At 56.6% G+C, this 25,547-nt stretch overlaps 2 protein-coding genes across 2 annotated transcripts in view; one reads left to right on the plus strand and one right to left on the minus strand.

The window, feature by feature from the left end:
* Positions 1 to 969: 969 nt before the first annotated feature.
* On the plus strand, positions 970 to 19,379 carry LOC115385672 (zinc finger E-box-binding homeobox 1-like). Its single transcript, XM_030087747.1, is given in 8 exon segments — positions 970 to 1,132; positions 6,018 to 6,179; positions 6,714 to 6,755; positions 6,758 to 6,915; positions 8,703 to 8,808; positions 9,170 to 10,854; positions 16,034 to 16,214; positions 18,367 to 19,379. Coding segments are annotated over 7 exon segments (2,940 nt in total). The 5' UTR covers positions 970 to 1,132; positions 6,018 to 6,079; the 3' UTR covers positions 19,035 to 19,379.
* A 5,483-nt stretch (positions 19,380 to 24,862) lies between these two features.
* LOC115385673 (rho GTPase-activating protein 12-like) overlaps positions 24,863 to 25,547 on the minus strand; it is a 58,548-nt gene continuing 57,863 nt past the window's right edge. Inside the window, 1 exon segment of the mRNA XM_030087748.1 lies at positions 24,863 to 24,890. The gene's annotated coding sequence lies outside the window, so the exon portion shown is untranslated.

The raw sequence follows: 25,547 nt of genomic DNA on the forward strand, positions 1-25,547 counted from the left end.
ATGGAGAGACGGAGGAGCACACACACACACGCACACACACGCACACACACACACACACACACACACACAGGAAGCAGGCAGTGGGTCAGGAGGATTTACTCGCTGTAATAACCCTCTCTGTAGGCCGCCTGTCTCCGAGTCTCCTGGCTCCTTCAGCTCATAACACACCCCAACAGGTCACGCCAACTCCCACACACACACACACACACACACACACACACACACAGCCTGCTATCTAATGATCTCACACACTCTGTTCCTGTGTGTGTAAAGTGTGAGTTTCCTGCGGTGCTCTCTGGATTCAGTCATCAGAAATGTCGACTGCGTTATTTTCAATCGCTGCCCCTTCAGCCTGCAGCGCTTTAGCCCCGCCCCCTCCAGCCTGCAGCGCTTTAGCCCCGCCCTTCAGCCTGCAGCGCTTCAGCCCCGCCCCTTCAGCCTGCTGAGCTTTAGCCCCGCCCCCTCCAGCCTGCAGCGCTTTAGCCCCGCCCCTTCAGCCTGCAGCGCTTTAGCCCCGCCCCCTTCAGCCTGCAGCGCTTTAGCCCCGCCCCTTCAGCCTGCAGCGCTTTAGCCCCGCCCCTTCAGCCTGCAGCGCTTTAGCTCCGCCCCCTTCAGCCTGCAGCGCTTCAGCCCCGCCCCTTCAGCCTGCAGCGCTTTAGCCCCGCCCCTTCAGCGCTTTAGCCCCGCCCCTTCAGCCTGCAGCGCTTTAGCCCCGCCCCTTCAGCGCTTTAGCCCCACCCCTTCAGTCAGCCGCTTTAGCCCCCCCCCTTCAGGCTGCAGCGCTTTAGCCCCGCCCCTCCCCCTGGGGGGTCATTGGTGAACCGCCTCCCTCTGCAGGAGGTTTCCGTAACCCGGTCCGCCCTCGTCTCCCGCGCTCGTGATCTGGCCCGGCGACCTGCCGCACGGTGGCGTCTTCGCTCGCTTATCGATTATCGTTATCGATCCATAACGTGTGGCTCCGCCTCTCTGCACGCAGTGACCAACTACAACAATGTGGTGGAGGCCGGCTCCGACTCCGACGACGAGGACAAGCTGCACATCGTGGAGGAGGAGGGCAGCCTGGCCGACGGCGCCGACTGCGACGGCGCCCTGCCGGACGAGGAGCACCCCAGGGAGCACTGCTGGGACCCCGGTAAGAGTCTGCTAACCACAGAGCTAGTGGCAGCTAACAGCAGCTAACAGCAGCTAACAGCAGCTAACAACTGATGACAGCTAACGATAGCTAAAGGCAGCTAACGGCAGCTCGGAGAACATAACAGCTTCTCAGCTCAACATGTCTTCAAAGAAGTGACAGTTCTTTCTGTAAAAGAGAAATGTGTTGGACGACGACCCGGAGAGGCCAAACTCACAGTATCCCCACATCCTCCTCAAATTCAATGCTGAAAATACATCATGCATTCTCATACACACTGGCCCCGCCCCTGACCGCACACTGGCCCCGCCCCTCCCCACACTGGCTCCGCCCCTCAGAAGCAGCTGCAGGTGTGGTGTTCAGTGTTACTGGGGGTCAACCTGAGGTTCATCGTCCCGGGAAACGGCGGATCAGTCAGAGCCTCTGCCTGCAGGGGGCGCTGCCTTCACGCCCTCAGTGTGGCGGAACCTTCTGGACTTTAGATAAATATATCAGCATTTTGAAGTTTGGGCCTCAGACCCGACAGAAGAGGATCCATCCTCCACCCTGGACCCGAGGACACGGGTCCTCCACCCTGGACCCGAGGACACGGGTCCTCCACCCTGGACCCGAGGACACGGGTCCTCCACCCTGGACCCGAGGACACGGGTCCTCCACCCTGGACCCGAGGAGACGGGTCCTCCACCCTGGACCCGAGGACACGGGTCCCTCAGACTGAAGCAGGAAGCAGCTGCACAGACCAGCCGGCTGACCGGGAGGCGGGTGGAGGCGGGTGGAGGCGGGGAGCTTTACGGCACTGGTGGGCATTAACGGGGTGGGGGGGCGGGGGGGTGACCTCCTCTTGACCTCGGGGCTCACGGACGTGGATCGGGGACAGGAAGGGCTGACGACACCAACACCGCTAGCACCTCGCTCTCCTCCTGGACAACAATCACAGGTGCTGAAGGACGGTCCAGCTGTGTGTGTGTGTGTGTGTGTGTGTGTGTGTGACTGTCAGCACTGCTGTGTTGCGGAGCAGGGCGGTTCATTAGCTGTTAGCATCGTTACCACCGTCCTGTCCGTGTGTGGAATCAGACCGCAGGCCGGTGCAGGGAGCAGCCGGGGCACTCCACTGCCCCACCCCCCCCCGACGGAGGCTTGCAGGAAGAATCCCGTCACTGGTTTTGGCCGAGCCGTGTGAACATCTCTCTCACTCACACACACACACACACACACACACACACACACACACACACACACACACACACACTTACACTTTTGTATTTCTATCCTTGTGGGGACCTTCCATTGACTCCCATTCATGTCTAGCCCCTGACCCAGACCCTGACCCAGACCCTGACCCTGACCCAGACCCTGACCCAGACCCTGACCCTGACCCTGACCCAGACCACCACACAGCCGAACCCTAAAGAAATGTTTGACCTTTGACTGTTTTCAGTAACAACAACATGGTGAAGAAAACACTGTTTCCCTCATGAGGACCGGAAGAAGGTCCCACAAGGCACATCGGGCTGGTTTTCCTATCCTTGTGGGGACATTTGGTCCCCACAAGGATGGAAAAACGTGTATACACACACACACACACACACACACACACACACACACACACACACACACACACACACACACACACACACACACACACACACTCTGGTTTCTCTCTGAATCAGAGTGGAACTCGGGGAAAGACGCCGTTCTTTAAACAAACTCGGCTTCGCTCTCTGGTCTCTTCCTCTTCCTCCTCTTCCTCTTCTTCCTCCTCTTCCTCCATTTCTTTCATGTTTTCTTTCTTTTCTCTTTTGTTCCTTCTGGTTTCTCTCTCTTCTTTTCCATCTCTTTATCTTTCATTTCTGTTTATTTTCTCCTCTTCTCTTCTCCGTTGGTTCTTCGTTCCTCCCTCTGTTCTCTCTCTCCTCCAGACTTCCTGTCACTTCCTCTTTTCCTCAACAGTTTCTTCAGTTTCCTGTTCTTTTGTTTCTCTCCGTTTCTCTTCCTTCCTTCTTTTCCTTCCTGTCCTCTTTCAGGTTTCTGTTTGGGGCTGTTGGGAACCCTCTCCGGGTTCTCCTCTCCGGGTTCTCCTGTGGGGACCCCTCCTCTGGACAGGGGATGGGGTTCAGGGTGGACTGGGGATTCCACAATGGATCAGGGTCTTGATGTGTGTTCAGGGACTGGATGCTGGAAACTAGCAGTCTGGCCGGTCCCTGGTGGTCTGGCCGGTCCCTGGTGGTCTGGCCGGTCCCTGGTGGTCTGGGCGGTCCCTGGCGGTCTGGCCGGTCCCTGGTGGTCTGGGCGGTCCCTGGTGGTCTGGCCGGTCCCTGGTGGTCTGGCCGGTCCCTGGTGGTCTGGCCGGTCCCTGGCGGTCTGGCCGGTCCCTGGCGGTCCCAGTCTCCGCTCCGGTCTCACACAGTCCACCACGGGCCGGGACGCACGAGCACAGGAAGCGTCGGGGGGCAAAGGTCGGGCGGGGGCAGGAAGTGCATCATGGGACGTCAGGGGATCAGGTTGCAGTGGCGGAGTGGGTGGTCTGGTTCTGCGTTCCGCCGCAGTGTGAATGAAGAACACACTTCGCTTTTTTTTTCTTTTCGATCACAACATCCTGCTACAACCTCGCTTCCCTGCTGCCTTCGCTGTTTGTTTGGAAGTTTTTCCACCGGAGCAGCCCTGATAACACACACACACACACACACACACACACACACACACACACACACACACACACACACACACACACACACACACACACACACGGAGACAGCGGGGAACAACGGCTTTGAGCCACAGACCTCCAACTGGGACCCGACTTCACACTCATGCTCAACATTTAGAGGCTGAGATCAGAGTGTGTGTCTGTGTGTGTGTGTGTGTGTGTGTGTGTCAGCACATTCCCATCTACAACACATGATTCATTTGTTCATCTTGTCCTCTGGAACTCAGCTGGTTTGGGAGGAATGTCGTGACGTTCCCCGCCGCTCTCACAAAAGGAACCGAGGCGGTTCTGCAGTGGAGGGTTCTGCAGTGGAGGGTTCTGCAGTGGAGGGTTCTGCGGTGGAGGGTTCTGCAGTGGAGGGTTCTGCGGTGGAGGGTTCTGCGGTGGAGGGTTCTGCAGTGGAGGGTTCTGCGGTGGAGGGTTCTGCGGTGGAGGGTTCTGCAGTGGAGGGTTCTGCAGTGGAGGGTTCTGCGGTGGAGGGTTCTGCGGTGGAGGGTTCTGCGGTGGAGGGTTCTGCAGTGGAGGGTTCTGCGGTGGAGGGTTCTGCGGTGGAGGGTTCTGCGGTGGAGGGTTCTGCGGTGGAGGGTTCTGCAGTGGAGGGTTCTGCGGTGGAGGGTTCTGCAGTGGAGGGTTCTGCGGTGGAGGGTTCTGCAGTGGAGGGTTCTGCAGTGGAGGGTTCTGCGGTGGAGGGTTCTGCGGTGGAGGGTTCTGCAGTGGAGGGTTCTGCGGTGGAGGGTTCTGCAGTGGAGGGTTCTGCGGTGGAGGGTTCTGCGGTGGAGGGTTCTGCGGTGGAGGGTTCTGCGGTGGAGGGTTCTGCGGTGGGAGACTGACACTGGGAGGTGGGAGACTGACACTGGGAGCTCAGAGGTCAGAGTTCACGTTGTCCTCTGCAGCGCCAGCTGGTGTCCGGCACGGGAACTACGTGGTTCTCGAAGCGTCTCCAGTGAGTTCTGCTGGAAACAGAACCTGGCAGAGCGTCTGACGTTCCGCAGTGAAGCAGGAGTTCAGAGACCAGAACCTGCAGAACGCCGCTCACTATCGATTTCCTCAACTAACCCTCTGCCAAAAAGCACATCAGCATATTCCCAAACTGCCAAAGGAGTGTGTGTGTGTGTGTGTGTGTGTGTGTGTGTGTGTGTGTGTGTGAAGACATGTCCAGAGGTGTTTCTGCTCATGGAGGTCGTTGTGTGTGTGTGTGTGGGAGAGCGGTGCGGTGTGGGATGAGAAATCCACGATCTGACTTTCTCAGCGCTCGGCTTCTCCGCACGCGCGCACACACTCTCTCTCTCTCTCTCTCTCTCTCTCTCTCTCTCTCTCTCTCTCTCTCTCTCTCTCTCTCTCTCTCTCTCTCTCTCTCTCTCGGGCCGCCTCATTACACGGCAGGAGTTTATCTTTCTTCTTCTTCTGCTTTGAACGTTCTGTTGAAACCACGGCAACGAGTGGCGTTGAGTCGCGGGGTCCACCTGTCCCGTCTCCGAGGAGCTCGCAGCTGGCGCCGTCCGTTAGCGCTAGCGCTAGCATTAGCACAGTCCACCAAACTCATCCCCGTCCCGCGTGGCGAGCAGAGGAGCCTGAAGCAATCCCCGAAACATCTGCTAGGCCGCCGCCGCCGTTAGCAGATCACTCCCCTCACTATTCCCAGCAAGGATCCGCGCGGGCGAGCTGACACGCCGGGCGAGCAGACAGGAAGCTTTCACGTGTCCTCAGGTTACACTTCCTGCGAGCCGCCGTGTCGCTGATTAGCGCTCGCCGCTCCTTGTTTGCCGCCAGTCTGAAGGCCGAGCCTCTCCAGAGACGGCGGCACGTGACGTTCATCACCGCGCTCAGGCTAATTAGCATCCGGCGGCGGCGGCGGCGGCACCTGAGAGCCTCACTGAGCGGCGTCCATTCAGGAGCACAAAGACCCGACACACACTCTCACACAGCGGCCTTTCAGCATAATGAGCCTCTTCCTATTGAGCAGCAACAACACACTCACACTCACACACACTCACTCACTCACACTCACACACCCCGTATTGATGAAGACGCCCCCCCCACGTTATCGGATCATCGTCTAACATCCAGAAGGTTCAGCTTTCATACCTGCATCGACACGGAGACACGGCGTGGAAATAATAGTGGGAATCAATAACCGTGTGTGTGTGTGTGTGTGTGTGTGTGTGTGTGTGCCTGCAGTGAGGGAGGACTGCGTCTCGGACGCCGAGGATGATGGGAGCACGGACGCGCTGGTGGAGGAGATGCTCCAGCAGGGCGACACGGCGGTCATCTACCCCGAGGCGCCGGAGGACGAGCCGCAGCGCCAGGGCACCCCCGACGCCGGCGTGCACGACGAGAACGGTGAGGCACGTGCACGGCGCCGGGGGCGGCGTGAACCGGGACGGACCCACTGGAGCAGGAGGGTCCCTGAACACTCTCACATCGTTACAGCCCCGGGGGGGTGGAGGGGTGGAGGGGGCGGCGGGGGGCTGTGCCTGCTCCCGTCCCACACCAGGAGTTGGCTCCACCCCCTGAGCGCTCATTACTCTCATTACTCTCATTACTCTCATTACTCTCGCAGCAGAGTGTCGATTGCCGGAACTTTCTGAACAGCAACACCTGAGTAAATTCATCACGTCTGTGTGAAGCTGTGTGTGTGTGTGTGTGTGTGTGTGTGTGTGCGTGTGTGAGAGAGCCCTCACCTGTCCCACGGGGGGGGGGGGGGGGGGGGGGGGGGGGGGGGGGTAATACATCACCTGTTAACGCAGTAATGCGTTACCTGTGTGGGAGAACGGAGGACCAGACCCGCTGTTTACCCAGCTCCAGCAGGGAATCGAACCGTGCAGAGACCAGGACGGTCCCTGGCGGTGCGGTGACCCCGGCTCGTGTCTGCAGGGACGCCGGACTCCTTCTCGCAGCTGCTCACCTGTCCGTACTGCGCCGGGGCTACAAGCGCTACAGCTCCCTGAAGGAGCACATCAAGTACCGCCACGAGAAGACGGAGGACAGCTTCAGCTGCCCCGAGTGCAGCTACAGCTTCGCCTACCGCGCCCAGCTGGACCGCCACATGACGGTCCACAAGGCCGGCCGAGACCAGGTGAGAGGCCCGCCGAGTCCCCCGGGAGCCCCCAGAGCCCCCAAAACCCCCAGAACCCCCAGAACCCCGAGAGCCTCAGTCATGTTCTGTCAGTCAGATCTTGATCGGGTTCTTGAACGCCTCCTGTGGAGCCCCGCTGCTGCTCTCTGATGTGGAGACACTAAACCTAACAGATGCACTGATACCAGGACCAGAACCAGGACCAGAACCAGAACCAGCCTGGACCACAGTCCTGGAGCTCTGCTTCAGTTCTGCGGGCTGCCGAGGGCTTTGCTACGTCACCTCCAGCAGCCTGACGTAGCGCAGGGCGTAGCGTCTGTCCACACACTGGACCGAGCTGTTCCAGTCAGGCAGTCACGGTTAGCATGTAGCCTTTAGCATGAAGCACGGCAACTAGCACAGCTAACTAGTACGGATAACTAGCACGGCTAGTTAAACTACCGGGTGACATCATTCTAACTCTGCTGCTTCAAACGTCTCTGATGGTTAAGTTGCTGATGAAGCTGTTAGTTAAATTGGTTAATTTGTTGGTTTCTGGATAAGTTCTTGGCTAAATTACTTGTTAACTTGTTTAAGTTGCTGGTTAAGTTGTTTAATTTACTGGTTAAAGGAGGGGTATTATGCAAAGCCCATGTTTTGAGCTCTGTATCAAGCTGTAGAGTCATTTCCCCGTGAAACAGACTCATGGAGTCGTTTCCTGAACCGTTCAGCAGATCTGAGCCTGAATCCCTGAATCTCCCCTGGCGGCCATGTTGAGGCTGAAACGCCCGGTGCTGCACAGCTCCGCCCATAATGCACAGCTCCTCCTGCACAGCTAGCTGCCCCGCCCCTCATGGAGACGGACGCTCTCAGGGGGCGTGTCTCTAAGCCGAGGAGATTCTTAAAGAGACAGGGACTCATTTCCAGCGTTTGAGGCAGCCTGATGCAGAGGAACGAGGATTTCAGTTGTTTTTGACACGAGCAGCTTTCAGCCTCCAGCTGGGCAGAGCTGCTGCTGGAGTGTGCTGTAGGTTGATACTGAAGGAACCCTCATACCCCCCCTTTAAACTGTTGGTTAAGTTGCCAGTTGTTGGTTAAATTGTTGGTTAACTTGTTTAAGTTGCAGGTTAATTTGTTGTTTAAGTTGCTCGTTAAGTTGCTGACTACGTTGCTGATGAAGTTCCTTGTGAAGTTGTTGGTTAAGTTGCTGGTTGAGTTTGTGGTTAAGTTGCTGGTGTTGTATCAACCATCTGTCTCCTCTGTGTTCCGCCAGATTCTCATAAAGTGACGTTCATGGTTCTCCTGGTGAAAGGCTCTAAACCGCGGACGGTTCTGGTTCTCTCGGGTTCTCTCAGGTTCTCTCAGGTTCTCTCAGGTTCTCTCAGGTTCTCTTGGGTCCACCTGCTGCTGACCGAGGTTTCACGTACTCAGCGGGTTTTATCAGGGACCTTAGTCCCAGTACTGTGTCCAGTATCTGACCTGATACCAGTCCTGTATCAGTGCATCCCATAATAATCTGGTTTAAAAAAGCAGGTTTTGTCAGCAGGTTGACTAGTTGCTCATTTCAAACTCGTGTTTTCAGTTCCTCTAAACTCTCACTGTGGTTTTTAATCCGCTGAAGAAACTTTAGTGCCTTTGAGCAGCGAAGGCTGAGTCCGGACTGGAGTCCTGACCCGGCGTATCTCAGTGCGTCTTCCTCAGCAGCGTCCAAACGGGATTGGTCAACATGACCTCCTGGCCTTGATTGATCGGCGACACTGTGACATGACGAGCTGCGGGTCAAAGGTCGTGTTTTCTTTTCCCCGCAGAGACACATCACGCAGTCGGGAGGCAATCGGAAATTCAAGTGCACCGAATGTGGGAAAGCGTTCAAATACAAGCACCACCTGAAGGAGCACCTGCGCATCCACAGCGGTGAGTGGCCCCGCCCCGTCGCCCTGGCAACGCGCCGGGCACCCCCCCGCGTTTCCGTCGCCGGTTGCCAGTGGTTCTACCTTGGTCTGAACCGATATGTGTGTTTTCCTCGTGTCTGCGGGTCGCCGTCCTGTTCGGGCGCCTTAATGTGCCGTAATCGCGTTTGGTCGGCGTTCTGGGACGGCGTTTCCCCGCGGAGCCATTACCGCCGCGCCGGAGCAGCGCTGAACGCATTACAGCTGCTTCCTGTCCGACTGCTCATAGCCTAGCTTGCTCATTTAGCTTCATTTGCTAATGGAAATGTGCCCCTCCCCCCCCCTTCCCCCCCTCCCCCCCCTCGCTGTGGTTCTGTGTTATCCAGGAGAGAAACCCTACGAGTGCTCCAACTGCAAGAAGCGCTTCTCGCACTCGGGCTCCTACAGCTCCCACATCAGCAGCAAGAAGTGCATCGGCGTCATCTCGGTCAACGGACGGCCGCGCCCGGGGAACGCCAAGTCCCAGAGCCCGGGGGCGGCGCCGATGCTGCCGACGGCGCCGTCGATCCTGCGCAGCCAGATCAGGGAGAAGCTGGAGCACAGCAAGCCCCTTCAGGAGCAGCTGCCCCTCAACCAAATCAAGACCGAGCCCCTGGACTACGAGTACAAGCCCACCGTCCTGACGTCCCCGGGTCTGACGGCCGTGAACGGCGGGGTTTACACCGGCGGCGCCGCGGCGCCGCTGCAGGGCACGGTGCAGGCGGTGGTCCTGCCCACCGTGGGGCTGGTGTCGCCCATCAGCATCAACCTGGCGGACCTGCAGAACGCGCTGAAGGCGGCGGTGGACGGCAGCGTCATCCGCCAGGTGCTGGAGAACAACGCCAAAGGCCAGGCGAACGCGGGGTTAACCGCGGGAACGCTCCACGCCGCACAGCAGCAGCTCATCTCGGCCATCAGCCTGCCCATCGTGGGCCAGGACGGCAACGCCAAGATCATCATCAACTACAGCCTGGACCCCGGCCAGGGCCAGGCCGCGCCTCACAACCTGAAGAAAGAACCTGAACCCATGTCACCCACTGAGACCACTTTGGACACTTTCAAGTCCCAGCACCCAGAGGACCTGACCATCAGGGGTTCCCGGGCCGACAAGGTCCAGGACAAAGAGGAGAAGACCACTAAAACCTGCCTCCTGTGTGAGAACTGTCCCGGGGGGCTGGAGACGCTCCACGCCCTCAAGCACTGCAAGAAGGACGGTCTCAGGCTGAACGGGGCGGGCCTGGACACGTCGGACTCCGCTGTGGCCGCCCTGCTGGCGGAGGGGGGGCTCTGCACCCAGCCCCAGAACCTCCTGTCCCTGCTCAAGGCCTACTTCGCCTTGAACGCCGAACCCACCAAGGACGAGCTGGCAAAGATCTCCGACTCCGTCAACCTGCCGGTGCACGTGGTCAGGAAGTGGTTTGATAAAATGCAGGAGGGTCAGATATCCCTGGGCGCCCCCACCCCCCCCTCGGAGGAGGAGGATAGTGTGGTGTCCCCGGTCCCAGGGAGGAACTCGGCCACTATGGACCCGTCTGTAACCCAGGACAGCCCAACCGAAGCCACCCCGGCGGAGGTCAACGGCACTCACAGCCTGCCGCCCCCGCCCTCGCCACTAAACCTGACGGCCGGGGGTCCCGTCCCAGCCCCGCCCCCCCACAGCACTGAGGGACCCCTAGACCTGTCGCTGCCAAAGCCGGCCAGAGAGGGAGTGAAGAGAGCGGCGCCCAGAGCCCGCCGCTACCCGGCTCCGTCGCCTGGCCCCGCCACTGAGGAGGAACCCCTCAACTTAACTTGCACAAAGAAAGAGGCGTCGCCACTCGCAGCGGTGGGCGGCGGCCCCGCCGCACTGTACGCCAGCCAGCCGAGTGCCAAACCCCTGGACATCGTCGCCACGATGCAGTGCCTCCGGGCGCTGGCCACCAACAGCAAACAGACGATCCTGATCCCACAGCTGGCCTACACCTACACCACTACGGCGAGCAGCCCCGCCGGAACCGAGACGCACGACGGCATCCACCTCAACGGGATCAAGGTGAGCTCCTCCCCTCCTGCCGCCGCCCGTCTCTCTGGACCACGGCGGCACTCAGGTGCAGGAAGAACGTAGCTGCATGTAGCAGGGAACTAGCCTAGCTTAGCGCGAACAGGGCTGACTGGAGGGGCCAGGCCGTTAGCGTAGCGTGGGACAGACGGCGGCGTACTGGGGAACGCGGCGGCCTGTTGTCAATGTTTCATGTTTAAAACCTGGTTTCTGCGTTTCCAGAAAGTGTCGTTTTGTCCCGCGGTCGTCTGAACGTTCTGCTTTTCCCCTGAAATGGACGTGGGGAAAGGTTCTCCGAGTGCAGAGAGAACCGACGAGTGTGTCTAATACTACGTAGCTTATATAGAGAAATCTGCAAACAACAGCCTGTTAGCATAGCTTAGCACATTTCCATCTAAAGAACAGGGAGAACAGGATTCTGGGATTCAGTTTCAATCATCAGCTTTCAGTCGGTGACGGTTTTGATGTGTTAAAGGGATCCAGAGAAGCCGTTTCAGGATCAGGATTTCAGGACATCGACACGCAGAACGTCACTTTCCTGGCGGCTGACAGACAGTCCTGGGCTATAAATGAGGCAAATCGCTCTGTTGTTGAATTCTGGTGTAAAATGAGTCAAAATCATGGGATCCAGAGAACGTTTTCGACTCCTCACCTCCTACTGTCCAGACCGATATAGATTTGAGGAACTTGAACCTTCCTCCATGAAATGACTCACTTATCCTCTGAGTCATGAGGACTGATCAGGAAACCTTCCCTTTATTGAAATTCTTTCCATCGATGTGGATGAACCTCTGAAGTATTCTTCTCCTTCTGCCCCCCCCCCCCCCCGGGGTATCTGGGGAAGATCAGGTTCCCCTCTACATAATGCATGAGGCTCGTCTCCACGTTTGGCGGTAAACTGATCTCCCGGCTCAACTGGCCTGACATCACCGGCACTTCGATTTGGACAAAACGGTTTCACGCAGCGGCTCCCGGTCGGCCGCCACTCTGAACAAACAAGGCCGAGTCGTTTCCAGCGCCGGTCCTCAGGTTCACCAGAGAACCCTCAGAACAGGCTGGGTCGGGGTCAGAACCCGCTCACGCCACAACGCATCGCTGCTGTTCAGAAACGTGTCGCCTTTCACACCGAAACGTTTTGAAATATGTTTGTTTCCACGGAAACGGCAGAAACGTGTAGTTTCCATGTTGGTCAGCTGATCACATAACAGTCATAAAACAATGAAATGCAAAAATCAATGACTGCTAAATGAAATTAAGCTAACAGTGCATGAGCTTCACGTTCTGTAAATAATCTGCAGTCAAAGAGCAGAGAAAGGGCTTGGAGTGCCAGAAGCCTGGCTCCGGAGAGGCGGGGCTTAAGGCCCGTCCATGCTTCACATGTACGCGTTTCCGCGTCCGCTTTGGAAGGTCCGCGCACCGCCGATGCGGACGCGCTTCCTCCCAGACTACATTTTGAGCTCAGCTGTGCGCGTCTCATGCAGGCGCGGTGATCCACGCAGCCTCGAGAAGCTTTTCCGGCTCTACAGACTGTTTATCTGCTCCTTTATTACGGATTATTTAGAGAAAATTGAGCACATACACTGTCAGTACATTATCTTTAAGTATTAAAGTTTATTTAGCCTTTTTTTTTCTGTTTCTGAATCGCGGGGCGGCGCCGGAGCGATTACTTTTTCACTTCTGTCTGCAGACCTTCTCCTCCCTCCAGACAGTCTCTCTCTCTTTCCACGAGTTTTTCACTCTTTCGGTGTCTTTAAGTGGAGCCATCAGGCTGGAGCTCCGTCTACTTTCACTTTTACCGTCATGTTTTGTTTGCTATGGCGCTCTGGCGCAGGCGCACACTTCCGCGACCTGCGCGCAACGCGGTCTCAATTTCTGGCTGCTGCGCGGACGTCCGCAGATCGGTCCGCGCGGACCCTAGGACAGGAATTCATGACGATTTTTACGTCACGCGGACCAACGCGCAACGCGCACCCACGCGGACATGTGAAGCATGGACGGGCCTTTAGGAGAGATTCCACCAATCACTGATCAGCAACATCAATGAAAGACATCAAACTAAACCAGCCGGCGCCGGCTCAAGGCTGCGGCTCGGCGCCATTTTTAGACCGTCTTCAGGACCAGGAGAGTCTGGACCAGGACCAGGAGAGTCTGGACTGGGACCAGGAGAGTCTAGACCGGGACCAGGACCAGGAGAATCTGGACTGGGACCAGGAGAGTCTGGACCAGGACCAGAGTTTCACAGTCGAACACTTTCCAGAAGTCCCACCTCGGGAACCGGTTCTGAATCCTTGAGTCTTCAGTGTCTCTGAGCCCCGTTGTGGTTTCAGCAGACCCCAGAACACCAGGAGACATTTCGGGTCTCAGTCCAGACGGGCTCTGGTCCGTCCGGCCGTGCTGTAGGGTCCAAACAGCTGATTCCAGACAGAGAGGAGTGTCCACGCTGCAATCTGCCGGCAGCGGATTGGAATTGAGTTTGCATTTTATCTTTTTTCCCCGGAGCGACGGGTCGAAGCGCTCAGCCCAGATCCAGCCAATCATTACTCCTTATTGTTCTGAACCACTAAAACATGACAGATCGTCCGAAGCCATCCACAGCCCAATCAATAAGTCATATATAGAAATGTCAGAACGCAGCTCTGGGTAAAAATGATCGCCCTTAATAGTTCTTCATTGCGCGGACACCTAATGGGCCGGTCCTGATGGATGTAGATCTGAGGCCGTGTGACGGATCCTCCTCGCCGTCACCCGGGCTGCACTCTGCCGAGCGCCGTCCATCGATCCGCTGGAATCTGTTTAAACGCAGCACCTCTGCCGGCCACATTGATTTACCCCTGTTGTATTATAGCTGTGCGTTAAGTGGATTGGCCGAGGCCTGCCGGCGCGCTCGTCTGCTGCTGATTAAGGCCAAACGTCCGCAGGAGACACGCCGGGCTGCTGGACCCGGGACGGGACCGGGAGGGAGGACGTGACTCAGCAGCTTTAGGTGGACGGAATTAAAACGCGTCCAGTTACGTCCAGTTAAATCCTTCTCTCACTGCTGGATACCGACACCAGCACCAGTCCGATACGCCCCGGACAGTCAGCAGGAGGTGGACCAGAGAGGACCAGAGAGGACCAGAGAGGACCAGAGAGGACCAGAGAGGACCAGAGAGGACCAGTGCCCCGGAGACGACTGGCAGGCCGCCGTTTGGCCAGTCTTTATCGATGAGAACAATAACACGAAGATAATGTAAATTATGTTGTGATGGAATATCAAGAGGAGGAGAGAGGCAGCCGAACACCAGCAACTTTACCAGCAACTGAACCGGAAATTTAACCAGCAGCATAATCAGCAACGTACCCAGCAACTCAACCAACCAGTCTCTGAACCAGCAACTTAACCAGCAGCGTTAGAACCAGGTCACTCAGTAGTTTACCTGTCATGCTAGGCTACGCTCAAGAGCTTCAGCGTGCACAGCAGCCATGCTACATGCTACATGCTACATGCTACATGCTACATGCTATCCACAATCAGGTCCGAGTGATAAACTCATGAACAGCTCGGTCTGTCGGTCTGTGGTCTACAGACCTCACCAGAGCCACGGACCGTAAAGCGTTCAGACCAAAAGCGTTTTTACGTCAAAAAACACAAAACAGCGAGAAGTTGAACACGAGTCAATTTAGAGGTCCGACGCTGAGGAAACGCCGGCCCCCGAGGACACGCGGTGCGTTGACGCGTCGCGTCTGTGGTGGGAAGGCGGGGCTTCCGACCTTATTTCCTGTGTTAGCTTAGCATCATGGCTAACCCTGCTGAGCGAGTGGCTTGGCTTTATTTGCTGAATAAAGCCAGACAGCGGCGCCGTCGGCGGACAGGACGCCGTGCCTGGTGACCGATATGATCCAGAGACGGTCGGAGTTTGGCGAGTTTCACCGGTCGCTCCAGGAGCTCCAGGATGAGTGTCGCTATCACCGGCCCCGCCCCCTGACCTGTCACCATGGAGACGCTCTCTGATTGGTTTGCTGCAAAAACGCAGCGCCAAAAGGCGCGCCAGAAGGGCCCAACGCGCCGCAAAAATGCAAACACCTGTCTGATGCGCCGCCGGGATTTTCGCTGTCGGTGAACGCGCGTGTTCAACTTCGTTTTTCAATTATATTTAGACGCAAAAACGCAGAAATCATTTGGCGGTGTGAACGGGCCTTAAGGCTGCTGGAGGAGACGTAGCATCGACGGGACGTAGCATCGACGGTGACGTAGCATCGACGGGACGTAGCATCGACGGGACGTAGCATCGACGGTGACGTAGCATCGGCGGGACGTAGCATCGACGGTGACGTAGCATCGGCGGTGACGTAGCATCGACAGATGCTACCTCACCGTCGATGCTATCATCTACATCGGCGTCCCGGCTCATGAGGGTAAAGGTCATTCCCTGTTTTAGTCCACCAGGTCTGAAACCGGCTCCTGAGTTCTGGTTCTACTGAGCGGTTTAGGGTGGGTTCTGGTTCTGCTGAGCGGTGTAGTGTGGGTTCTGGTTCTGCTGAGCGGTTTAGTGTGGGTTCTGGTTCTACTGAGCGGTTTAATGTGGGTTCTGGTTCTGCTGAGCGGTGTAGTGTGGGTTCTGGTTCTGCTGAGCGGTTTAATGTGGGTTCTGGTTCTGCTGAGCGGTGTAGTGTGGGTTCTGGTTCTGCTGAGCGGTTTAGTGTGGGTTCTGGTTCTGCTGAGCGGTTTAGTGTGGGTTCTGGTTCTACTGAGCGGTGTAGTGTGGGTTCTGGTTCTGCTGAGCGGTTTAGTGTGGGTTCTGGTTCTGCTGAGCGGTTTAGTGTGGGTTCTGGTTCTACTGAGCGGTGTAGTGTGGGTTCTGGTTCTGCTGAGCGGTTTAGTGTGGGTTCTGGTTCTGCTGAGCGGTGTAGTGTGGGTTCTGGTTCTGCTGAGCGGTTTAGTGTGGGTTCTGGTTCTACTGAGCGGTGTAGTGTGGGTTCTGGTTCTGCTGAGCGGTTTAGTGTGGGTTCTGGTTCTACCGAGCGGTTTAGTGTGGGTTCTGGTTCTGCTGAGCGGTTTAGTGTGGGTTCTGGTTCTACTGAGCGGTTTAGTGTGGGTTCTGGTTCTACTGAGCGGTGTAGTGTGGGTTCTGGTTCTGCTGCTTGGTTCCGTGTCCCCAGCAGCGTGCTGACCCGTCCTGCTTGTGTCCCTCAGGAGGAGCGGCTGGACGCCGGGCCGGAGGGAGTCTCGGTCCTGGAGGAGCAGAACGACTCGGACTCGGGCCCGGCCCGGAAGAAGATGAAGAAGACGGAGGGCGGGATGTACGCCTGCGACCTGTGCGACAAGATCTTCCAGAAGAGCAGCTCGCTGCTGAGACACAAATACGAACACACAGGTGAGACGGGGAGACGGCCGGGGTTCTCCGGGTTCCGGTCTCTGGGTTCTGAAAGCCTCCTCGGAGGCCGTGAGCGGCGGCGGCCGGCAGCTGGAGGCCGCGGGGAAGCGTCCGGGGAACAGATGAGTCAGGCGGCGAGCGGAGGGGATTCACGGAGGGCGGACTCCTCCATTCCTCCAGGTCTGACTCAACGCCGTGCGGAGGTCTGGCGGCTCTCCGGCTGCTCGTGTCGAGCAGAGATGTTGCAACAGCGCGGCTCCGCGAGCGATTGGCCGGCTCCGCGGCCAAGCTCGGGGTCAGAGGCGGTTCTCTGACGGATCCCTGGCGCCGGACGCCGCTCCCTGCTCCAGATGACCTCATGTTCTCCGAGACTTGGACCGCCGGGACTCTGTTGTCTTGTTTTGACATGTTCTCCGTGGATACGCTGCGCTAGATGCTCGCCGGCCTCCGGGCTCTGGCACCGCTCACACAGCGCAGCGCGGGGATTCGCCGCCGCCGCTGTTTATTGCTTTTCTCTTTTGCTCAGTAGAAACTGCATTCTTCAAGGGCGGAACGCAAAAACTGGAAACAGACGACGGCGACGCGCTGGACCAACGCGGTGACTCAGAGCTTCAAACCGCAAACCCAGCAATCACCGACATCACGCCTCTGCTGCACACAGGAAGCTGGAACCCATCAGATCTCAGAGCGCCGCCGCCGTTTCAGCCCGGGTCAAACAAACGGCGCTGAAACACCGATTTCACCTCATCGCTGCTCCTGCCGCCGTCAGGGCTCCAGGTCCACGCCGTGGACAGAAGGCAGCACTGGCTGATATCCGTCCGGTCAGATAGTCAGCTGATCGGTGCAGCAGCAGAACTTTGACCTTTCTCTCAGCAGAACTCGGCTCCAGCTGGAACTCGTCGTCAGTCAGTAGAACCACAGAACCAGAACCACGGATCCAAGATGGCAGAAGAGCCCAGTCCAGACTTCATCAGAAAGACAGAAGAAACCAAATAAACCAGAACTGCTGTTCACTACAGCTGTGGAGAACCAGGACCAGGACCGGGACCGGGACTAGGACGGGGACTAGGACCAGGACTAGGACCAGGACCGGGACCGGGACTAGGACCGGGACCGGGACCAGGACCGGGACTAGGACCAGGACCAGAGTTTCCTCAATCAGGACGGACTCTGAGTGTTTCCATAAACTCGTGTGTCGGCGTCTCTGAGCTGCTGGAGTGGAGATGGATTTGTGTTTCATAGAAACAGCTTTTTTATCACTGTACCTGGTTTGTGGTGTAAACAGGTTTGTTGCCGTGGTAACGGTTTGCTGCCATGGAAGTGGGTTTATGGAGTAAACAGGTTTGTTGTGCTGTAAAAAGCTTTGTTGCCGTGGTAACTAGTCTGTGTTGGATACAGGTTTGTTGCCATGGTAACAGGTTTGTTGCCATGGTAATGGGTTCATGGTGTGAAAACATTTAATGCCGTGGTAATGGGTTTGTTTCCGTGTTTGCGGGTTTACGGTGCAAACAGGTTTGTTTTGGTGTAGACAGGTTTGTTGCCATGGTAATGGGGTTTGTTGCCGTAGTAATGGGTTTGTTGCCGTGGTAGCGGGCTTACAGTGTAAACATGTTTGTTGCTGTGACAACGCGTTTACGGTGTAAATAGGTTTGTTTCCACGTAAACAGGACTGTTGCTGTGGTAACGGGTTTGTTTTGGTGTGGACAGGCCTGTTGCCTTGGTAACAGATTTATGGTGTAAAGGGGTTTGTCGCCGTCCTGTAAACAGGCCTGTTGCCATGGTAACATATTTATGGTGTAAAGGGGTTTGTCGCCGTCCTGTAAACAGGACTGTTGCTGTGGTAACGGGTTTGTTTTGGTGTGGACAGGCCTGTTGCCGTGGTAACAGATTTATGGCGTAAAAGGGTTTGTTGCCGTCCTGTAAACAGGCCTGTTGCCGTGGTAATGGGGTTTGTTGCCGTGGTAACATATTTATGGTGTAAAGGGGTTTGTCGCCGTCCTGTAATCAGGCCTGTTGCTGTGGTAATGGGGTTTGTTGCCGTGGTAACATATTTATGGTGTAAAGGGGTTTGTCGCCGTCCTGTAAACAGGCCTGTTGCCGTGGTAACGGGCGCGGTCGCCCCCGGTCTGACTCCTCTCTCTCTCCTCTGCAGGGAAGCGGCCTCATGAGTGCAGCATCTGCAGCAAAGCCTTCAAACACAAGCACCACCTGATCGAGCACCTGCGGCTGCACTCCGGAGAGAAGCCCTACCAGTGCGACAAGTGCGGCAAGCGCTTCTCCCACTCCGGGTCCTACTCCCAGCACATGAACCACCGCTACTCCTACTGCAAGAAGGAGGCGCAGGGCCGGCCGGGGGGGCCCGCCAGCCCCGAGGAGGACCTGGACGCCCTGGAGGCCCGGGTGGGCGAGATGGAGGCGCTGACCCGGGCGCAGCTGCAGAGCCTCCTGCCCTCGCAGCTGGACTCGGACGAGCGAGGCAGCAGCGCCAGGGAGGACGAGGAGAGCGAGGAGGACGACGACGACGAGGAGGAGGCGGCGGCGGCGGGGGGGGGCGCCGTGGACATGGAGGACATCCAGGTGGTGCAGATAGGAGACGAAGGAGGGGACGAGGACGAGGGCGGAGCCGAGAAGGAGAAGACGGAGGTGGTGGAGGAGGAGGCGGAGTCGACGCAGGAGGAGGTGATGGAGAGAGCTGAGGAGGTGGAGAGGGCTGAGGAGGAGGTGATGGACACAGAGGGAGGACTGGGGGAGGAGCAGGAGGACCAGGGGTCCGATGAAGACCAGAAGGAGGCGCCGCAGGAGGAAGGAGACGCAGACTAAAGGAGGACCGGGACTCCTCAGTGAGACACAATCAGACTCCTGGAGGAGGAGGAGCTTCAGGAGGCCCCGCCTGCTCCTCCTGACGCCTCCTCTCCGTTCACTACTGTGTAGAAACCCAGGTGTGCCTGAAGGAGAGATCCTGGAGAGGAGCAGGGGAGCCAGCGCCCCCTGCAGGAGGAGGCGCGCCGTTCACTCTGACCAGGTTTTATTACTAAAACACCTCCTTCAGCTCCTTTCTTTTTATCAGTGTTACTAATTTTATGGCTCATATTTTAACCGTCAGAGCTGTACAGTCAGGAGATATTTCTATATCTTTTTATTGCCAATGAACAAAAAGAGAAGAAGTCAGTATTTTGTTAAGTTGAAGGAAAATGAAGAATCCTGTGCACTACAAGTGGCTTGGTTTACCTTAGCATGGAGCGAAACCCTTCAGTGTTACCGCGGCGCCGCGTCATGCTACGTCATGCTACGTCATGCTAGGTCACGCTGCGCCGCGTCGCGCTACGTCGCTCGGCGTCGCACGACCATCACTTTTTCTGTTTCTATTTGGAGCCTTAAGAAGAAAAAAAAAAAACAACCAGCGGAGAGCGAACAGTTTCCAACATTCTTCTTTTCTTTATTTCCCTCTTTTGTTTTCTTTGTGTTTCTCGTACAGATCAGTGTTAACAGGCCCCGGATCAGTGTTGACAGGCACCGGATCAGTGTTAACAGGCCCCGGATCAGTGTTAACAGGCCCCGGATCAGTGTTAACAGGCCCCGGATCAGTGTTGACAGGCCCCGGATCATGTTAACAGGCCCCGGATCAGTGTTAACAGGCCCCGGATCAGTGTTGACAGGCACCGGATCAGTGTTGACAGGCACCGGATCAGTGTTGACAGGCACCGGATCAGTGTTAACAGGCCCCGGATCAGTGTTGACAGGCACCAGATCAGCGTTCACAGGCCCCGGATCAGTGTTGACAGGCCCCGGATCATGTTAACAGGCCCCGGATCAGTGTTAACAGGCCCCGGATCAGTGTTGACAGGCCCCGGATCAGCGTTAACAGGCACCAGATCAGTGTTAACAGGCCCCGGATCAGTGTTAACAGGCACCAGATCAGTGTTAACGGGCACCAGACTGCGGTACAGGGACCGGACTGAGCTCAGGCTTCATCACAACCAAACCCTGATTTTGTATTTTAGGGTTAAAGTTGAAGTTTTTCCATTTTTTCCATTTTTTCATGGCCATTCTCTCTTTACTGTCAATATTCTGACTTCAATCTGAATATTTCTACTTTATTCTCAATAACTGGACTCAGTTCAAACTTTTTTAGTTTCAGAAATTTTGACTTGATTCTAGAAATTACAAAACTTTACAAAAAAATGCTAAAAATAGACTCGGTTCTGGAAATTCTGATTTCCTTCTATTGAGTTTGAGCCGATTCATCGTTTGGCTTCGTTCTCGTAATGATCCTGTCTTTCTAGAATTCTTTGACTTGGTTCATTCTCGATGTTTTGACGTCTTAATGTCTTGATTTAATCGTCTCTTCGTCATTCAGACTGTTTTCCACTGATCTGGCTAAAAATGAACTTTTCTGGACTATTATTATTACATCTTTATTTTCAGTTCTTGAGGTATTCTGGATAATTTTCTAGACGTTCCTCATGTCATTTCTCTTCAAGTTTTTCTTTACAGTTTCTTTGTTTTTCGTGTTTGAACTTCCTGAAAGTTTGTTTTCCCTCTTCAAACTTCAGCTTCGTCCCTAAAATGCGGCGTTTGGATGTTTCTCGACTGAAACTGGCGCCGAAGCAGCAGATTCAGGAGGAACCACTTCATCCCTGAAGACTTTCAGCAGCTAGCTACCTAGCCCTGCTAGGCTAACTGAAGCTAGCTACCTAGCCATGCCAGGCTAACTCAGACTAGCTATGCACTGAAGGTCTTCACGGGGGGGGGGGGGGGGGGGGGGGGGGGGGGGGTGTAACTAAGGTGGATTTTCCATGCTAATGTTCATTTCAGTCGCATTAGCTCTGGATCAGCTGCGGGTCAAAGGTCGCCGGCGCACTACGTCACTAAAAAGTTGAGAATAGAGTCACGAAGCGCCCGGTGTGGAAAGGTGGAGCTGGAAGACTGATCCATCCTGAGCCTGACGGAGAAACGCAAAGCCAGTCCAGCTGACGTAGCAGCGCCACCTCGCAGCTCCATCAGGTGGAGCAGCCCGGTGTTTCACGGCTCCGTCGGGTGGAGCAGTCCGGTGTTTCACGGCTCCGTCGGGTGGAGCAGTCCGGTGTTTCACGGCTCCGTCGGGTGGAGCAGTCCGGTGTTTCACGGCTCCGTCGGGTGGAGCAGCCCGGCGGCTCCATCGGGTGGAGCAGCCCGGTGTTTCACGGCTCCGTCGGGTGGAGCAGCCCGGTGTTTCACGGCTCCGTCGGATGGAGCAGCCCGGTGTTTCACGGCTCCGTCGGGTGGAGCAGCCCGGTGTTTCACAGCTCCTTCGGGTGGAGCAGCCCGGTGTTTCACAGCTCCTTCGGGTGGAGCAGCCCGGTGTTTCACGGCTCCGTCGGGTGGAGCAGCCCGGTGTTTCACGGCTCCGTCGGGTGGAGCAGCCCGGCGGCTCCATCGGGTGGAGCAGTCCGGTGTTTCACGGCTCCGTCGGGTGGAGCAGCCCGGTGTTTCACGGCTCCGTCGGATGGAGCAGCCCGGTGTTTCACGGCTCCGTCGGGTGGAGCAGCCCGGTGTTTCACAGCTCCTTCGGGTGGAGCAGCCCGGTGTTTCACAGCTCCTTCGGGTGGAGCAGCCCGGTGTTTCACAGCTCCATCGGGTGGAGCAGCCCGGTGTTTCATGGCTCCGTCGGGTGGAGCAGCCCGGTGTTTCACGGCTCCGTCGGGTGGAGCAGCCCGGCGGCTCCGTCGGGTGGAGCGCCTCGCAGCTCCGTCGGGTGGAGCGGTCCGGTGTTTCACGGCTCCGTCGGGTGGAGCAGCCCGGTGTTTCACGGCTCCGTCGGGTGGAGCAGCCCGGTGTTTCACGGCTCCGTCGGGTGGAGCAGCTCCATCAGGTGGAGCGCCTCGCAGCTCCGTCGGGTCAGACTCTCAGGTCGGCCTGTGTCTCGGTGTTCCTGTGTTTCCTGTATGTTTTCAGCCATGGCAGTATTATTACCCCACCCAAACCCCACCCAGACCCACCCACTGAGTCTATTTTAGTCATAGAGAACTTTTATATTTATGTGTCTTATTTTTTTATATTTCTTTTTATTTATTACGCTCGGTAGTGTACAATACTGTAGTCTGTGTTTGTATTAATGCGATAATATATTTTAGTACCGAGCAGCCAGACTCCGGCGACTGAAGGACGTTCCCAGAACAAACCAAGGCTTCTGATTGGTTGCTTTTCTTTGGGAAGCGAAGAGAACGTGTCCGGTGAGGATTGGAACCTGCGACCTCCCTCGGCTCGGCCGCGTTGCCCTCTGACCTGAAGCTACTGAACTGAACTAACCGTCTGTCTACTAGCATGAGTGTGCGCCGTTAACCACACCTCTCCTCCACAGGCCAAAATAATATTGTTCTTCCTTCTTTTTATTTGTGCCAATTTCTTTCTTCGTACGTCCACTTTTATAAGCCCCGCCCCCTTTAACACCCCTCTTTTTTTATAGTGATTGTTTTTGTTTTTTCCTCTTTTTTTGTTGATTTTTTTATGACTCCCGTCTCACCATGAAATAAAACGACTCTGTTCCAACTCGCCGCCTCGGCCTCCTGCTGTTCTGCTGCACCCACACCATCTCCACCCGCTGATCAGAACCGGAGCGCCGGAACGCCTCCTGGGCCCGGGCTCGGACCCATCCGTCGTCCTCCAGACCGCCTCTGGGTCTAGAGAGGTCCAGTCAGAGAAACGGACCCGGTTCACATCAGTTCCATTTCTACAGTCATCAGCAGAACCCTGCAGAACCAGACTCGAGGGTCTCAGGGTGAAGTCAGGTTCTGGCTCTAAACTAGACCTGGAAGCAGTTTGGACCTCGTTTCCTACCAAGCTGGTTCCAGGTCCAGTTCTAGAGCCTGACGTAGTACCGGTTCTCTGAGTTCCCAGCTCCAGGCTCTAAATGAGCTCCAGGTCTCTGCTGGACCAGAGCGAAGCCCCGATGCATCGTGGGCTGGAGGAGGGGTTAAGGGAAAGGGGGCGTGGTTCTTCACCACCCTCTGACAGTGCAGCGGGGTCACCAGGTGCAGCGGGGTCACCCGGTGCAGCGGGTCCAGCGGGGGAGGGGCGGAGCCTCCAGCAGCTCCACCAGAGAACGCCGGCGGGTCGACGGTTCCGGACGTCAGTGGAACAAAGAACAAACCGGACGCCGTCTTTAAAGGTGACGGGTCTCGAACCGGCAGCCGGCAGACGGCGCTCATGTTCCGCCGTTGACTCGGAACCGAGCCTCGGTTCTGCGTCGGTTCTCATCGAGCTGGACCTCTCTGTTCCGTACTGCACAAACCTGAACCGGCATCGAACCGGCATCCCGGCCAGGGCGACGGCTCCGTGGAGCGCCGCCCTGGCCAGTCAAATCCCCCCGCCAGACGCCAGAACCAGAACCAGAACCGACCTTCAGGCGGTCCAGCTAGCAGAACCAGAACCCTGCTAGCCGGTTAGCTTGATCCAGAAGAGCTAAAAGCTCCACGTTCCGCTAAACGCCGGTTCCTGAACAGGAGCCGCGTTCAGCCCAAGGTCAGCCTATCGATCCAGATCAGGTTTCCGGGGGGGGGGGGGGCGCGGACCCCCCCCTCCTGCCCCCCCGCCCGCCATGAATTAGTAATGCGATGGACTGAAAATCCATCCGGGTGGAGCAGCTGAAAACGATCCCAGGTTCTACGGCTTCTGTCTGTCCGGAACCGAGAACTGCTTCAGAACCCGTTTCCATGGCGACGCCTCTTCAGAAAAGTTTCCCGTTCAGGCAGAGAAAACCACCAAGTTCTCCTGTTGGTCCACACACACACACACACACACCACACACACACACACACACACCACACACACACACACACACACACACACACACACACACACACACACACACACACACACACACTCTAAACATGAACACTGGAGAACTTAGACGCTCACAGGGACAGAACACCAGGTTGGATTGTTGCCATGGTGACTGTCAACTAAAACTACCAAGAGAATCTGGACTGGAACCAGGACCAGAACCAGGAGAATCTGGACCAGGACCAGGAGAATCTGGACCAGGACCAGGATCAGGAGGAGAATCTGGACCAGGACCAGCGTTTCCACTCTTCTCGCTCCAGGCGTTTCCAGAAGTCTCGTTTTCGCCCGTTTCCATGACGACGGAACCGGAGCGCTTCCAGAACGAGGTGTTTTCATTGGCCGAGAGACTAAAGAGGAGGAGCTCCAGACGCACATGGCGGTGAGAAGAGGTGGAGCTGTTGGAGTCCCGTCGGTTCTCGGAGGCGGGTGGAGGCGGCAGCGCCACGGAGAGGATGACCAGGCGGAGGCGTCTCCCGGACGGAGGGTGGAGGAGGCGGAGTCATCCTGACTCCGCCTCGTCAAACCGTCCCACTGCGTCTCGTAATTGTCCATATTAGAAATGTCTAACGGAGGGGGCGGCGCTCTGCAGGTCAGAGGTCGCGGCGGCGGCGGCTCCCGGCTCCCGGGCCGACCGGGACTCGCCGCCGCTCGTTCTGCTGCCTCAGCATTTCGCCGGGAAATTGAAAAGCTGTAACGGCTCCGAGGAAGAGGAGCGGCTGCCAATAACGCCGCCAACGCCTGATGAAGCATCATGGCTGCCGGGACGCTGACACCGAGCCAAGCCCGGGCGCCGCCGGTCCCCGGGGAAATTTAGAGAAGAGCCGAGAGGAGGAGGAGGAGGAGGAAGAGGAGGAGGAAGGGGAGGAGGAGGAGGAGCACAGAAACAGCCACGCTCAGGAAACGGCACTCACTTAAATATCATGTTCATTTACTGAACCACTAAACAGCAGTGTGTGTGTGTGTGTGTGTGTGTGTGTGTGTGTGTGTGTGTGTGTGTGTGTGTGTGCGTTCTGCTCCCGCTGGTCAGCAGAAGCTCGTCCGTGAATCGAGCCGGGAGCTTCAGCGCCGACCCGACCCGGCTCCGTCTGCTGATCGCTGCTTCACTTTAACGTCCAGGAAACGAATTTAATCCAGAAAAGTTAATTTTCTAATCAAAAGGTTTGTTTTTCATGATCTGTTCTCCCTGTAAAACCCAAACAGGAATTTATTTGTTTTTTAATTTTGTCGCGGATGCTTCTGAAGCAAGTGGTCAATGTTCTCTTATATACAGATGAGGTCAGAGGGCGTTCACCCCGAGGCGAGTCGAGCCAGGGCCCTTCTGGGGAGGGAGAATTTGTCAATCAGCCTCATAAATACCTGAATCGTGTTCTCACCGGCGTCGAACCGAAGGGGCGTCAAACCAGACAGAAACAAGTCGGGCGCCGGGAGGAAACGCGAAACTTGTTCCAAAATAAGTCATTTCAAAATAAAAGCTGTGTCGTGTTTTTGCCTTAATATTCTATTTTTTTACTT

This window comes from Salarias fasciatus, unplaced genomic scaffold, assembly GCF_902148845.1.
Source record: "Salarias fasciatus unplaced genomic scaffold, fSalaFa1.1, whole genome shotgun sequence".
NCBI lineage: Eukaryota > Metazoa > Chordata > Actinopteri > Blenniiformes > Blenniidae > Salarias > Salarias fasciatus.